This window comes from Ursus americanus, chromosome 12 (genome assembly GCF_024610735.1).
Source record: "Ursus americanus isolate L20-20 chromosome 12, mUrsAme1.1.p, whole genome shotgun sequence".
NCBI classification, from domain to species: domain Eukaryota; kingdom Metazoa; phylum Chordata; class Mammalia; order Carnivora; family Ursidae; genus Ursus; species Ursus americanus.
Genome location: NC_142138.1, coordinates 1901962 through 1917252, shown reverse-complemented (window position 1 = coordinate 1917252; position 15291 = coordinate 1901962). Strand labels below are relative to the sequence as shown.

Below are 15291 nucleotides of genomic sequence, written 5' to 3'. Positions count from 1 at the left end.
CCTGTTTGACAAAGGAGGAACTTGGCCTGGAGAGCAGACAAGGTCTGCCCAAGATGGCCCTGCTCGTGAGTGAAAGTGCTAGAGGTAAGAACCACCTCCCATCACAGCCCTCTGTCCGCTGGGGCTGCACTGGGCTTCAGGCTCTAGGCTCCAGGCAGCCTCTCCTTACCTCTGTCAAGATCCAGAGATTTCTGGGTCCCTCCCCTCTCCCCTTCACCCGTCTCCGCTAACACAAACCCTTAGAGCTTACTGTGTGCCAGGCCTTACCTCAGTGCTTCAGAAATCACCCTTCAGTTGTGTCTTGGAATAACATCATTAGGTAGGCCCTATCATCCCTGTTTTACAAGAAAGTGGGGCACAGAGATATTAAGCAATTAAACCAAGGACACACAGCTAGTAAGCAGCGGAGCTGGGATTTGAATCCAAGAGTCTGGCTCCGTCTGCATCCTCGCCCATCATAGAAGGACTGGCAATTTTATACTACAGTCGGATGGGTACCCAAACACCCTTTCACACACCTACAGCTGCTACCCAGCTGGTCCCTCGTGCTCTGACATCCAGGCCGAGTCAAGCTCAGTCACGTACAGACCTCGCAACAGTTTCCCACACGCGGTTGCCCAATCTCTTACACCACTGCAGCCTGTCACGGCTACGTCACCGCTTCGGCCCCGCAGATTCGTGGCTTGTTTATCAGTTAGTAACAACTCTGTCTACGCCCAGCCTGGTGCTGGGGCCCGGTGACACCGATGCCCCCCACGTGGAAGTTTCGTCTAGAGGGAGCACATGTCTCCTCGGGACGAGCCGTCTCGGGGCAGCCATGGACGGAAGTGTGGACAGGCCCCGTGGGAGCAGAGGAGGGGGAGGGAGAAGGCACCTGGCCCGGAGAGCAGGGTTTTTCTCAGCATGAACCTTCGGGACCAGGTAGTTCTGTGGCGCTGTGGGAGGCTGGCCGTGCCGTGTGGCGTGGTGAGCAGCGTTCCCGCCAGTGTGACAGCCGGTGGGCCAGCACACCCAGCCAGCGGTCCTCTGCAGGGCCGATTGCCCCTGTCTGCGAACCGCTGCGGCAGAGGAGGAGGGGAGGGTTCTGGAAGGCTTTCCAGAGGAGTATTAGTGTATTCTCTCTCGTCAGGGAGAAGGCAGAGGAGCCGCACAAGCGAAACTGCAGACATGTGGGGTGCCTGGGTGGCGGTGGGGGCAGTGGGGAGCCCAGAAAGGCTGTGGACAGGGCCTGCCACAGGGACGGGAAGATCCCTGTGCTGGCAGGGGAGGCTCTGGGGGTCAGGGAGCAGTGAGGAGGCCACAGCAAAGGCCTGGCCTGGGTCTGGAGAGAAGCCGTGTCAGGGCTCTTCTGGAGAAGCAGAGGAGCAGCGTGGGTGGTCGGAAACTTTCCTGGTGGGTTGGGGCCCAGCTTCTAGCTCCATCTGGCTTCTGGGCCTCTTCTGCAGGCCCCAGGAGGGGCCCCAGGGCACCTGGCAGGTGGGGCTCTCTGTCCAGCCCTACCTGTATAGCCTCTGCTAGAACTCCCAGCTGACCCTGGGGCGGGGCTGAGAGTTGCTGTGGAGATATAAACTCTGGACAGCGGAGGATAGCTGTGGGGGAGGGGAAAGCAGGGAATAGGAAGTCGGGGTCAAGGCCAGGCTGAGGGACTGAACTGGACACGATGGCCCTTCCTTCTAACTGGAGCTCAGAGCGTAGGTTGCTCTTTACCCCGTTCACCCCCCAAGAACATCTAGGACAGAGAAGAGAGGCTGGAGAGGGAGCTCTAACTCTCCTCCGCAGGGTGGTCTAGAAGACCCTGGGGTAGGGGGAAGGATGTTGAGACCAGCCAGAGGTGTTCCAAAGCATACCCCTTTTCCTGGCAGTAATCTAGAATTCTAGATCAAGGGTTGGCAGGGAGGCCAGATCCAACCAGCAGCTGTTTTGTGCAGCCCATGCACTAAGAATGGTTTTCACATTTTTAAAGGGTTGGGGGTGGTGGAGAAAAATCATCTGTGCCCATAGGTGGTCAACAGACCCTAATATTTTCTACCTAGCCTCTTACATAAAATGTTCAGCAATCTCTGGTCTAAACTTTGACTTGTATGCTTCCTGCTGACTGGGAACTCACTACCTGTGAGGTGGGCAGTCTCATCCTCTGAAGCCTAGAAAGCCTTTCTTCTGAGCTGAAGTCTGTGTCCTGGGGCTCTGTAGACCTGCTGGGTTTCTGTGCCTGGGGCCGCCAGGCAGGGTCCGAGGAAAGACTCCCTGAGGCAGGCCCCTAGTTCCTTCAGGTCCTTTCTAGGCTGTGAATTCCTTAGGATCATGCTTTGTGTTCAGGCAGCTTAGAACAGCTTAGAAACGGGAAACCCTGTGTGCCCCTAGCGCTCCTAAGATGGCAGCTGCTCTCCTTGAAGGAACAGCGGTGGCGTGAAGAACAGCTCATCTGTATGCAGGACAGCAGGCTCCCCCCCATGCCCAGGCCCTGACTACAGATGCTGCCCAGACACAGAGGAAGTCAGAACTTCCTCTGCAGACAGGCACGCACGTGGTCCTTCTCCCACAGTTGCCTGGGCTGGGCGGCGGTGGGGGGGGGGATTCCCAAGGAGTCAGATGTGATGCAAGCCTCCCCCCACCCCCAGGAGAATTGCAGGCTGGCGAAGAGCTTTTTACTGGGAACCATCTAGTCCAGGGGATCTCAGCTGCCCAGAGCAGGCCTGCTTTGCCACACTGGCCTCTACGGTGTCGCCGAGCGGGCATCTGCCCCCTAGGGTCAGTGAGGGGTGATTGGACAAGAGATCCTTCGTAGCCCTCAACTCCTGAGAGCCTGATGCCATGGCAGTCCCCTTCTTTCCCCCAGCGTGCGTGCACTCACACAGACCGTTGGCGGGGGGAAGGCTGGCAATGCACTGGGAAGGGAGCAGAGCTGCAGATGGATGGCTGAGCCTGGCGCATTTGACATGCAGGGCTTTGATGCCACGATGGGGAGTAGTTGACCACGGAAGCAGAGTCGCTGCGGCGGATGGGAGGAGTCAGGAGCAGAATGCAGGCGAGACCTAGGGCAGGTGCTGCCCGGGTAGAGAATAGGACAGATAGGAGGGAGAACTGGCTCTGCTGGACCTGGTGATTGATTGGATGCGGGGTGGCGGCAGGATCGAGGGTATCTCCCAGGCTTGTGAGGAGCATGTGAGGTGGGAGCTTTCAGAAGCACGAGCCAGGCCTCGCCTCAAACATGAGCCAGGCTCGCAGAGGCTGCCGGTGACCCTGTGGTGGAGACTGGGTCTGTGGGGTCCTTCTGAGGGTGGACGCTCTTCTTCACTTAGGAGCACTCAGCCACTGCTCGGGTGGGGGCCAAGGACACCACCTGGGTGGAAGAACTTCTCCCCGGGTAGGGTTCTTCTCATTCTCCAGGGACTCCCTGCCTTTCCTGGGCCCAGGGCCAGCTCAGCCCCACGTGGGGCATGGACCCCCAGCAGGGACAGGACACACAGTCCCCACACGAGCACCAGGAATGGAAAACCAGGCATAGCTTCTTCCCAGAAATCTCAAGTGCCAGATCAAAAGGCAGGAACCCACTGCACTGCCTCAGCTTGGCCAGGAAGTGCTGCTGGGGGATGGAAAGGAGGAGCCCGGGGCCACCGGGAGGGGGAAGGGGGCTGGCCGCTCACCCTTACCCATCCCCATGAAGTGGTCTGAGTAGCAGGGGAGTTCATGAGCCATTGAGCAAGCTGTGGACAAGGTTGGGTCCCTCTAACTTATCACAAGCAGCACACTTAACTGGGGGAGGGGAGCCCCTGGGAATGTGGTCCTCTTATTGGCTGCCTCAACATCTCCAGCCAGCCCCAAGAAGAGGGTTCAAGACCTGAGCTGCCAAAACAGAAAGCCCAGCCTCACATCTTTAAGCTCATTTAGGGAGTAAGCCCTTACTCAGCACTTGTGGACTCTTTGCACACAATTCAGGCAATTCCATTAGCTGGCTTCTTGGCAAAAACCAAAATGATAACGTGGAGAGTTCTCTTGAGACAGCATCAGAACCACAGGGGTGGGGTGGGGGGCAAAGGAAGACCCTGAGAACTACAGAATGCAAAAATTAAAGGTTATCTGGGGCAAATACCTCTCCCTGCCCCTTCAGAGAGCCCCAAGGGCAGCAGAGTGAGCTTGACAGAGGGGAGAGAGATTTCCACCCCGATGATGGGTCCTCAGTGGGGTGAGTGTCATTTATCTGGACAGTCCCCTTATCCAGGACAGCCTGTTCTCTGCAGAGCCTGATAAATGGAGCATTACTTCTCCCAACCAGTCCTCCTCTGGGGTTGGTGTTAGCCCTTGAAGAACAGAAGCACTTTGTTTTATTTTGTTAAAATCTGCCGCCTTTCTGCCCCCAGCGAAGCAGGGGCTCCCAGGAGGAGAGCCTGAGGCCCTCTCTTCATTTCACCCTTCCATTCACTTACCAGGCATCCCTGGATGGGCCCTGGGATGGGCTCCAGTGTGAATCCACTGGGGTCCCTAACTCAAGAAGGACAGACTCCTGGGAACTTTTGAGCTGGATCTCAGAGGGTTTCAGCATGGTTAAGGCAGGATGGGCCCTTCAGGCAGAGTGACCGTGGAGAACGTGGAAATGAGTCCTAGAGCCGAGGTAGAGATGTGGGAGGTGCGGAGGCCGGACTGATACCTGACCGGAGCCTTGACTTTGAATTATGGGACGCAGGGTTGGCTGGACATTGTCAGCGGTCTGCACTGCCTTTGGGTCGGTACCAGAACCTGCTGGGGTCCCTTGGCTCAGTGGAGGTGCCAGGCACCGCACAAGCACTCTCTGTATCATTAATCCCCTGCAGCGCTATGAAGTAGATACCGCTAATTTGAGATGAAATAATTTGCCCGAGGTCATGGTTGAGTGTGGTAGAGCTGGGACCTGAACTCAGTTGTCCAGGTTCCTAACCCCTGCACTCTCTGGCTTCCCTGGGACAGACAGAGTAGATCATTAGGGCTGCCTCCCTCTGCTCCCCATCCCCCATGTCAACCCATCCTAACCCCCTGGAGCCTGGCCTGTCAGGTGTCTCCAGACCTGGGACAGATCATGGCACCAGGGCAGGAAAAAGATGGAGGCCAAGGACCCGTTGCAACTGTGGGGCCAGACCCAGCATACTCGATGGGCGTTCCTGGGACCAAGGGCCTCAGTTTCCCCCTTTGGTAATTATGGCTACCCACCGCCTCTTCTTCTGCTAGACCCCTGCGACTTGGGAGGGTTAGGGAGGTCCAAGAGCAGTGCCATGGAGGTTGTGCAAGAGGCTGCACACCGCTGCGTGAGGAGGGACTTGGAGCATGCGTGTGGGGAAGGCTGCCAGGACCGGCTGGGCACGGGCTAGGTGCGCAAGGAGCTGAGTTTGAGCTGCGGGTGGTTGAAGGGAAGAGGGACACGCAGGTTTGTGACTGGCTGAAACCAGGAGTATTCAGATCGTGAGCACCAGTATGTGTGTGAGACGGCGTGTGTGCATAGGAAGCTGTTTCTGGGTATGTTGGGTCTGTGCCCAGGTACGCATGGGGCTGGGTGCGTCAGGCCAGTCCTGTGGCCCTGGGGGGGTGTGTGTGTTGCCTGAGAGTGTGGTGAATGTGCTCACGCAGAACCGGTGGATCAGGCCAGGCCCTCCCTTGGGTGGGGGCAGGGCTGGGGGGCGGGCCTCCAGGACAGGTGTTTCCAGTTCCTGGAACCGCTTCCTTGTCCTTAGCCTTCCCCATACCTCCCAGCCTGGCACCTGGCAGAGGGGAGGAGGCCACGGGTCCTTCGGGGTGGAACTCCCACAAGTAGCTGGGCCTAGGGGTCAGAAAGCAATCACGTGAGGCTCAGAAGCATGTCTTGTCTGCCAGTTGGTCACACCAGGCCCTTGGGTGTAAAGTCAGTGAGTCAGTGAGCCTGCCCGTCCCTTTGTCCCAGAGCGTCTAGAACCGGGAACCATCTGTCCAGCTGTATTTCCTCCCCAGCAAGGGGGTGGGGGAGAGGGCGCAGGTGGCAGGAGCCTAGGGCCTTAGGCGCCTTGAAGAGAAGGGGGCCAAGTGGGAGGAGAAGGTTCTTTCTCCCCGAACCTCTCCCTGTGCTGTGCCTGAACTTCCACCGTGGGTCATTTGCTGTCCACTCACCCCAACCAAGTTCTGTTGACCACGTGTCCCCCGAAGGCACTGGAAACCACACCTGGGGGAAGCATGAGAGCCGGCACCGCTCTTAGAGAAGGAGCGCAGCCCCTTGTTTCTCACCCGGGGAAACTGAGGCCCACAAAAGGGAGGGACTTGACACAAGGATGTACAGTGAGTTCGGGGCCCGGCCGGGTGCTGGGCCCTCTTCGGCAGCCTGTGGTCAGTGGGAACAGGGCAGCTGGGGGACCCCCTCGCTCAGCAGGCCGCTTCTCCTCCTGCAGGTGATTGAGGAGTTCTACAACCAGACATGGATCCACCGCTATGGGGAGCGCATCTCGCCGGCCACGCTCACCACGCTGTGGTCCCTCTCCGTGGCCATCTTCTCTGTAGGAGGCATGATCGGCTCCTTCTCTGTGGGCCTTTTTGTTAACCGCTTTGGCCGGTGAGCAGAAGGGGTCCTGGCCCTGGCCGGGGTGTCCCAGATGGGAGGGAGGGAGACTTCCCTACCTGCTCAGGGTGTTGCCTCTGACCTCTGCCCCTGGGAATCTGGGGAGATCCGGGCACCCACCTGACCTGTGACCCCGCCCCCAGGCGCAACTCAATGCTAATGATGAACCTTCTGGCCTTCGTGTCCTCTGTGCTCATGGGCTTCTCGAAACTGGGCAAGTCCTTTGAGATGCTGATCCTGGGCCGTTTCATCATCGGTGTGTACTGCGGCCTGACCACAGGCTTCGTGCCCATGTACGTGGGGGAAGTGTCCCCCACGGCCCTTCGCGGGGCCCTGGGCACCCTGCACCAGCTGGGCATCGTCGTCGGCATCCTCATCGCCCAGGTAAGCTGGGGCAGGGTCTGTTTGCTCGCACTGCGTGCACCCCACAGCTTCGCTGGCTCTGGTGTCTGTGTCCACGTGACTCCCCGATTAGAATTCTCATCCAGCCTTCCACAGCCCTGCAGCAAAGGACGGCCTCGTGGCACCCGTCCCGGTAGGCCCGGATCCCGGAGAACACTCCGCCACTCACGATTTCCCCAAGGCCTCCCCAGTATGAGAGCCAAGTCCAGATGACTTGACCCGTCTCATCCCAGCCTACTCTGCCTTGGGTCCTGTCCTTCCCCTGGGGATCCAGCCTCGGGGGGGCCCACTGGTACCTCCACGTGCCGGCCGTCTCAGGCCTCCAGGCCTTATGCCTTTATATATACACCACCTTCTCTCCAGAAGGCTTTCCCTTCCCCTAAAGCCCCCACACCCTGTGACTCGCCTGCCACATTTGTAGCCATGCCATTTGTCTTCCCACTTGGGCCGTGAGGTAGGTTCCCCTTTCCCCATGTGACAAATGCGGGAACTGAGGTTCAGAGAAGCTAAGCCTTGCCTTCCCGGCAGCGCCTCCCCAAAGCATGCAAAGGCCCCCGGGTAGAGTGGGGCCGGGAGCGGGAGCCAGGGCTGGGGTGCCCGGGGCGTCTTCCTCCATCCCTGCTCCCCGCAGGTGTTCGGCCTGGACTCCATCATGGGCAACGAGGACCTGTGGCCCCTGCTGCTGAGTGTCATCTTCATCCCGGCCCTGCTGCAGTGCGTGCTGCTGCCCTTCTGCCCCGAGAGCCCCCGCTTCCTGCTCATCAACCGCAACGAGGAGAACCGGGCCAAGAGCGGTACGGGCAGGGCCCTGCCCTCCTCCCCGCCCCTTGGCCCTGGCCCTCTTCCTGCTCTGAGCCACCCCCACCTTCCCTCCGGTCTCCCCAGTGCTGAAGAAGCTGCGCGGGACGGCGGACGTGACCCGTGACCTGCAGGAGATGAAGGAGGAGAGTCGGCAGATGATGCGGGAGAAGAAGGTCACCATCCTGGAGCTGTTCCGCTCCCCCGCCTACCGCCAGCCCATCCTCATCGCCGTGGTGCTGCAGCTGTCCCAGCAGCTGTCGGGCATCAATGCCGTGAGTGCCCCCTCGCCTGCCCTTCCCCGTGGGCCCCGGCCAAGCCCTGTGGTCAAGTGTGTGCTGCGACCAGATCCCCAGCTGAAAACAAACACGCCCCTGCCAAAGGAACCAGACCCCACAGGGCCCTGGTGGCGTGTCGCCTTCATTCTGTCCTCACTGTGTGTCCGGCACCTGCAAGGGCAGAGGCGGGAGAAGGGCCACAGCACTCAGCCAAGCCCCAACTACTTCTCTGTCCCCTAGGTTTTCTATTACTCCACGAGCATCTTCGAGAAGGCGGGGGTGCAGCAGCCTGTGTATGCCACCATTGGCTCCGGCATAGTCAACACAGCCTTCACTGTCGTGTCGGTGAGTCTGCGCCAGGGCCCACCCCCGGTCAGCTGTCAGGGTCCGGCTCAGGGTGGCCGCAGGGCCTCATGACTGAACAGCAGCGCTTCCCGTGACCTGAGCGTGTGTCAGGTTCTTTGTAAGTGCTGTCTCATCTCACCGTCACAGGCCTGTCAGGTTCATTACTCACGTCCAACAGCCCATGACACTGATGCCCAGAGAAGTACAGCGGCTGGCCCAGAGTCACAGCCGGGAAGCGCCGCTGTCTGGCTCTCTGGGGCCAGCTTTCACTCCCTGTCCTGCTGTCTAGAGCCAGCCCTCTGCCCCTCAGAACCTATGTGGTCCCTAAGCTGAGCCCCACGGAGGAGGGCGGGTACCGTCTTCCCTGGTCTCTGCAGGGCCTCGTGGCTTTCCCTGCACCGGGGACGAGCCTCTGGATGGGGGCGGCACTGACCCTGTGTCTGCCCGCAGCTGTTTGTGGTGGAGCGAGCCGGCCGGCGGACCCTGCACCTCATTGGCCTGGCCGGCATGGCGGGCTGTGCCGTGCTCATGACCATCGCGCTGGCACTGCTGGTGAGTGACCACGCTCTGGGAGTGGGGCGGTAGGGGTGAGGACAGCTCCCAAGAGCTATCGGTCCCAGAGTGCTATGGCAGCCCCAGCCTGGCCAGTGGCATTCAGAGCCCAGGTGGGGGCTGCCCTCTCCCTAGTTCCGCCCCCTTCTCCCCAACCCCATGGGCTTGGGTCTGACCTTCTGGCCCCCTAGGCTGTCTCCTTCCACCCACTCACGCCCTGTCGTGCCCTGGCTCCTCCCTGTTTGGTGCTTTCTCACTGCAGCACCGCTGGCCCCCGAACCCAAGTCCCTCTCCCCAGGAATTGCTCTGCTGGTACTAAGCCTTTCAAAGTCTGCATCCGTGGCCTTAGTTTATCTCCAGAAGAGCCCCTAGAGAGTATGACCCACCTCCCCACCAAGACATGGAAGCATGCCTTCTCTCGGTTTCACCACTGCCCCGTGTGGTTCAGTTAGTGTTCCCGGTTCACAAGTGAGGAAGCGTAGTCCCAACGAGGTCAGGAAGGCAGCAGATAAAGGACAAAGCCAGGAACCGGCCTCAGGTCGGCTGGCCTCAAGCCTGTGACTGTAACCACCGTGGTAACGGTGTGCTGGCCACTCTCCCTGCATGGACACTCATTTGTCCGCCCTCTGGGCAAGGAAGCAGCAGTATGCTCATTTGACAGCTTAACCAAAGTCTGGAAAGTCTGGTGATTGCTGAGAGGTCCAGCAGGCTGCAAGGGGTGCGTGACAGATCTGGGATCAGAACCAAAGCTTGTAGCTTTTCCACGGCGGCTTCCTTGAAGAGAATGATTATATAGGGCCACATGCTTGGGGCCTACCCTGCTGGCCCTCAGCACCTTACAGTCTTTAACACTTACCCCAGAAATGTTCCTCCACATCATTCTGCTTCCGGCTGACTGCTTTGCCTCCAGAGCCACGGGACCACAGGGACCTCCTCTTAGCCCCTCCCACGCACACCCCACATTACCGTTCCCACAGGGTACACTCCAGCTCACACCTGCCCTGCAGGACTTAGATCATTTTGTTCAGGTGACAAAAGTGAGACCCAGTGGAGGGTCCCTAAGTCATGTGGCAAATCCAGGATCAGCCCCAGGCCTCCTGCCTCCTAGCCCAGGACTCTTAGCCCTGCCCTGGACTACGGAGCACCCAACACAGCCTAATCTAACTGTCCGCCCCTCTCTCGTCCTCAACAGGAAAAGCTGCCCTGGATGTCCTATCTCAGCATTGTGGCCATCTTTGGCTTTGTGGCCTTCTTTGAAGTGGGCCCTGGCCCCATCCCATGGTTCATTGTGGCTGAACTCTTCAGCCAGGGTCCTCGCCCAGCTGCCATTGCTGTTGCTGGCTTCTCAAACTGGACCTCAAATTTCATTGTGGGCATGTGCTTCCAGTATGTCGAGGTGAGAACTGCCAGTGTCTCCATGCTCACTGTTCCTCTCCTGCATGCAGGACCCCGTACTGCTGTGCAAAGTGCTCTCCCAGCTCTTCTCATCAGAATCCTGCTGAGGAAATTGAGGCTCAGAAGCCCAGGTCACGCAGTTAAAAACGCTGACCTCAATTCCGGGGTTCTTTCCTTCGCTTTGAATTGTCTCCATTCTGCTCTGCGGGGGGACCCTGCTCCCTGGAGCCCATTACACGCCAGGTGCAGGCAGACTCATTTAATCATCCCAGCACTCTGGGTTGTGGGTAGCTCTTCCCTTTTTCAGTCAAAGGCCCCAAGTCCTACAAGGCCCTACAGCCAGGATGTAGGGTCAGTACTCCAACCAAGTGTATCTGTGTGTCTTTCAGCAACTGTGCGGTCCGTACGTCTTCATCATCTTCACCGTGCTCCTGGTTCTGTTCTTCATCTTCACCTACTTCAAAGTTCCTGAGACCAAAGGCCGGACCTTTGATGAGATCGCTTCCGGTTTCCGGCAGGGGGGAGCCAGCCAAAGTGACAAGACACCCGAGGAGCTCTTCCACCCCTTGGGGGCCGATTCGCAAGTGTGAGGCGCCCCACACCACCAGCCTGGCCTGCTCCCAGCAGCTCCAGGGATCTCTCGGAGCACAGGCAGCTGGAGATTTCCAAACTGACAGATTTCAGCAGAGCTGGGCCTGGGGCTCCTTTCTTCAGCCAACAATGATGTCCAGAAGAGTATTCAGGACTTTAATGGCTCCAGGATTTTAACAAAAACAAGACTGTTGCTCAGATCTATTCAGACAAGCAACAAGTTTTATAATTTTTTTTATTACTGATTTTGTTATTATTTTTTATCAGCCAGTCTCCCGTATCTGCACCCCAGGCTTCACCCTGAATGGCCCAGTACCTGAAGGTGGGGCCCAAGCCCTGCCTAGACACTCGCCTTCTTCACCATGCTAATCTGTAGGGCTGGACCTATGACCAAGGACACACTAATCGAACTATGAACTATGAGGCTTCTACCCCAAGAGGTAGCTGTGGCCACTCTCTTCTGAGGCCTGGATCTCCCTACCCTAAGGTTCAGGCTCCATTGGGGTTCGCCCATACCCATCTCTTCCTACCCGACCACTCAAAGTAATTTTGCCTTGTGTGAGACCAGTTGGGAGCACTGGAGTGCAGGGAGGAGAGGGGAAGGGCCAGACGGGCTACCAGCTTCTAGTCTCCTTTGCACTGAGGGCCAGACGATCACCATGAGAGGAGGGCCATGGGAGGCTGAGAACTCACTGCTCAAGAAGACATGGACACTCCTGCCCTGCTGTGTATAGATGGAAGATATTTATATATATTTTTGGTTGTCAATATTAAATACAGACACTAAGTTATAGTATATCTGGACAAACCAACTTGTAAATACACCACCTTACTCCTTCTGTAACTTACCTAAACAGACATAAATGGCTGGTTTTTAGAAACATGGTCTTGAAATGCTTGTGCGTTTAGGGAGATTTGGATGGAATGGGAGAGAAGCAACTGCGATAGTGACTTTGGACTTGGTGACTCGGGATCCAGTCCTTTCCAAGCACTTCTGATCAACACCCTCTACCATGAATGCACCCGATCTCACCTGATCTCCAGAAGCTAAGCAGGGTCGGGCCTGCTTAGTACTTGGTTGGGAGACCCTCTGTTGCTTAAAAATCTGTATGACCCCTTACTACCCAGAGAAAATCTAAATATCCTGGCATTCAAGGCATTGTTCTCCTTCACATGATAGCTGGTATTCAAAAAATGATACTTACGTGCTAACCTTGATGCTCAGGCCTTGATACGCATTATCTTGAATGTGAGGTAGGTATATGTCTGCACTTGACAGGCTCAGAGAGGCCCGAAGCCTCACAGCAAATCATTCTAGAACCCCTACTTTTAACAATTACACTACACAACCCTTACCCCATACCTGAGTCCTTCTACTACCCCCTCCCCCGCGACCAAAGGGGCCGGGTGAGCACTGTCAAGCTGCCTTTCTCCATTTCATTTGGAAATGCCCCCTCTGATCCAGCTTAGATGGCTGCTGTGGCCTCTCTAAAACTTCTGACTCCCACTCCCACCCCCACCCAGAAATTTCAAGAGCTTCATCTGTTCTTTCCTGTGGTACTATATACCCTTCCACCCTTTACCTACAACTACTAATTTCTCCCTCTAGTATTAATTTCATGGAAAGAAGTCAATTTGGTTCATCAGGGTCTTTGGCATTAAAGGTGGGCTTGGCACACAGCGGGCACTTGGAAAATAGTTGGTGAAATAAAGCACCAAGGAAATTCGTTCCTAGAGCTTCTGCTGAGAAAATCGGGGGGGGGGGGGGGTTGAAAGGGGGGGGTGGAATTTGCCTGTAGAAGCCCTCAGAATTGCACTCGGAGCTATAAAATTTCCTTGGCACGAAGAGTGGTTGTAGGAGGGAGAAGGGAAAACAGGTACTTAGTAAATGGAAGTGCCTATGTCCATTATCATTAGGTACAAAAAATCTGCGGCATTATCCATCCATCTCACAAATGCGGAGTGTGGTTCGGAAAAGGGTTAGCCTCGCTGGAGCCGGAAGGCTTAAGTAGGCCCGAAGGTTTGGGGCCAGGTGAGAGGTTAAGTGTGACGGAGGAAGCCTTACGTGTCCCCAAAAGGGTTCCTTTGAAAGCAGTTATTTTTGTAAGCTTCGAGGGGACCCCTGGAGGGGCAGTGCAAAGAGGAGGGTTAGGGACCCAGAATGCCGGGGGAGGAGGGGGGGTGAGCTCCGGTCTCTCAAATGCTCATGGCGGCACTCCTGGCGACTGTTGCCACCGGATCCAAGGAAACACATCAGGGATGGTCCGGGTAGGGAGGAGCGCACCAAGGATGCAAAGACGATGGCGCCCATGAGCCCGAAGCCCCGAAGCTGGGCAGAGCCCACAGCACCCCAGTCCCGCCCCGCCCCAAGGCTCCAGACCCGGGTGTGAAAAGGCCCGAGAACCCACTGCCCGGCTCCCTGTCCGCACTGAGATTGCCCCTACGCGCCCGCCACCAGCCATTTCCCAAAGCGCGCAGTGCGCGCAGGCGCCGAGAGCCCGGACCCGCCCCAGCCGTGACCCACAATGCTCCGGGAGGCACAGCTTCCGTTCCCTCGACGCCTTTTCTGCCGACGGCGAAGGCCACCATCGCCGGGACGATCGATCGTCCTCCCCAGACCCCAGCAGCGGTGCTCCGGGACCCGCTCGGTCGTGGTTCTTTCGTCGCCTCGCAGGAAGGGCGGGGCTCCGCGGTGTCTCCACCAATCAGCCACACTGTTGGCTGGCGAGGGGCGGGCCCCAGGCCGCCACCAATCACAGCCGGGCTGCTCGGCGCGCGGTGCCGGAGCCCCTCGTAGGGCTGCGCGCGGGGACGTGCGTCTGCGCTGGTTTAGCGCCGGCCGCTGGCGAGTGTAGCTCGCCCGCCATTCTCATCGCCCGCAAGGTGACGTGTACAGCTTCTGACGGAAAGGGGTAAATAGGTAACGACGCTGCCCTCGGCCACCTTCTTTTCCAGGACTTGGTTCAGTTCGCTGATGGTTCGTGAGACCCTTCATCTGATATCCTCGGCTCCGAAGTCTCTCCCTGAAAACCTGGGTCAGGTTACGCCGCGGGGCCCCACAGCGCCCTGTCTTTCCTCCATCAACTGTGCAGGCGTTGGTGTCCTTCCACCAGACAGGGGAGGCCACTGCTGAGGCATCCCTTTATCCCCAGGATCCCGCCGCAGACTCCGGTCAGGGCTGTGGAGTGAGTGGACTAGAATTTAGACTCAGTGCTAAATTCCACAATCTGAGTTTTTCCAGTGCAGTTCTAGGCAGAAATCCAACAATTCAGCATGTGTATTTAATAATAGGGAAAGCATATTCATTCTCTTCTGTCAGAACATTTTTAATGCCCCCTTCCTCATCCTACGATTTTTATTTCCTAAATCATCTACAGATCTGACCCATTCTGTCCATTGCAGTTGCTGGCCCTGGTGCTGGGTACGCATCGTCTCTCGCCCAGGATCACTGCAGCACCTCCTCACTGTTCCTTCTGCTTTCTGTCTCCCCTTATTCTCCACGCCGCGAATCTTTTTTTTTTTTAAAGTAATCTCTATACCCAGTGTGGGGCTTGAGTGCACAACCCCAAGATCAAGAGCTTCATGCTCTACTGACAGCCAGCCAAGCACCCCTGCAAATCTTTATAAAATGCACATCTGGTCATGTCTCTCTCCTACTTAAACCCTTCCTTGGGTCCCCCTTTCCCTTAGGATAATGCCCAGCTTCCTTACTCCAGAAATTCAAGGCCATTCAGAATCAAGTTTCTAGCACTCAGATGCAGCCTCAGCAGTCACCACTGCCCCCACCTCACCCTAACCATCCTCTAGGCATTGATCACTCTGGCTCTGGCTTCCACATACTCCTTCCCCTATGGGCCCTTGGGTTGCCTCCACTTGTTTTCCACCAGGTGATAGATAATTCCATCACCGTCCTGGGGAAGCTGCTCCTTGGAACATTGCTGCCAGCTAGTGGCTGTTGTGTGAACACTTAGGGCAGGTGATAACCTCAACCTCTCAGAGGTTCAGAGAGAATGGATTGCTTTGGGAGATAACCCTTCACTGGGACTATTACAACAAATCCATTGGGTGACCCTATCCCAGGCATCCCAGAATAACCTTCCTAAAGCAGTGTCTGACCATATCATTCTATGGCTTAATGCTCCCTACTATCTCATGATAAAGCCCAGATTCCTTAACCTAGCCGTCAAGATCTTTCACATTCTGGTCCTTGGAAACCTTGTCTCCCAATATGCTCCTTCAGCACTCTAGGATCCAGCCACAGTCATGTGCTCAGTGTTTCCCGAACAGCTTCTGGAACGCAACTAACTCAAAACTTTGTTCAAGCTCCTTCTTTCTCCTGGCTGCCTTTGCTCTCTGTATAAGGCCATTTGATCTCAAGTA

At 57.0% G+C, this 15291-nt stretch overlaps 1 protein-coding gene across 1 annotated transcript in view; it reads left to right on the top strand.

The window, feature by feature from the left end:
* The window catches only part of SLC2A1 (solute carrier family 2 member 1), a 28283-nt gene extending 16491 nt beyond the window's left edge, over window positions 1–11792 (top strand). Inside the window, exons 3-10 of the mRNA XM_045799796.2 lie at window positions 6384–6544; window positions 6694–6934; window positions 7584–7746; window positions 7838–8025; window positions 8269–8373; window positions 8824–8925; window positions 10118–10321; window positions 10710–11792. Of these exons, the coding sequence (XP_045655752.1) occupies window positions 6384–6544; window positions 6694–6934; window positions 7584–7746; window positions 7838–8025; window positions 8269–8373; window positions 8824–8925; window positions 10118–10321; window positions 10710–10910 (1365 nt within the window). The 3' untranslated portion in view covers window positions 10911–11792. The remainder of the gene's footprint in view (window positions 1–6383; window positions 6545–6693; window positions 6935–7583; window positions 7747–7837; window positions 8026–8268; window positions 8374–8823; window positions 8926–10117; window positions 10322–10709) is intronic.
* Window positions 11793–15291: the final 3499 nt, after the last annotated feature.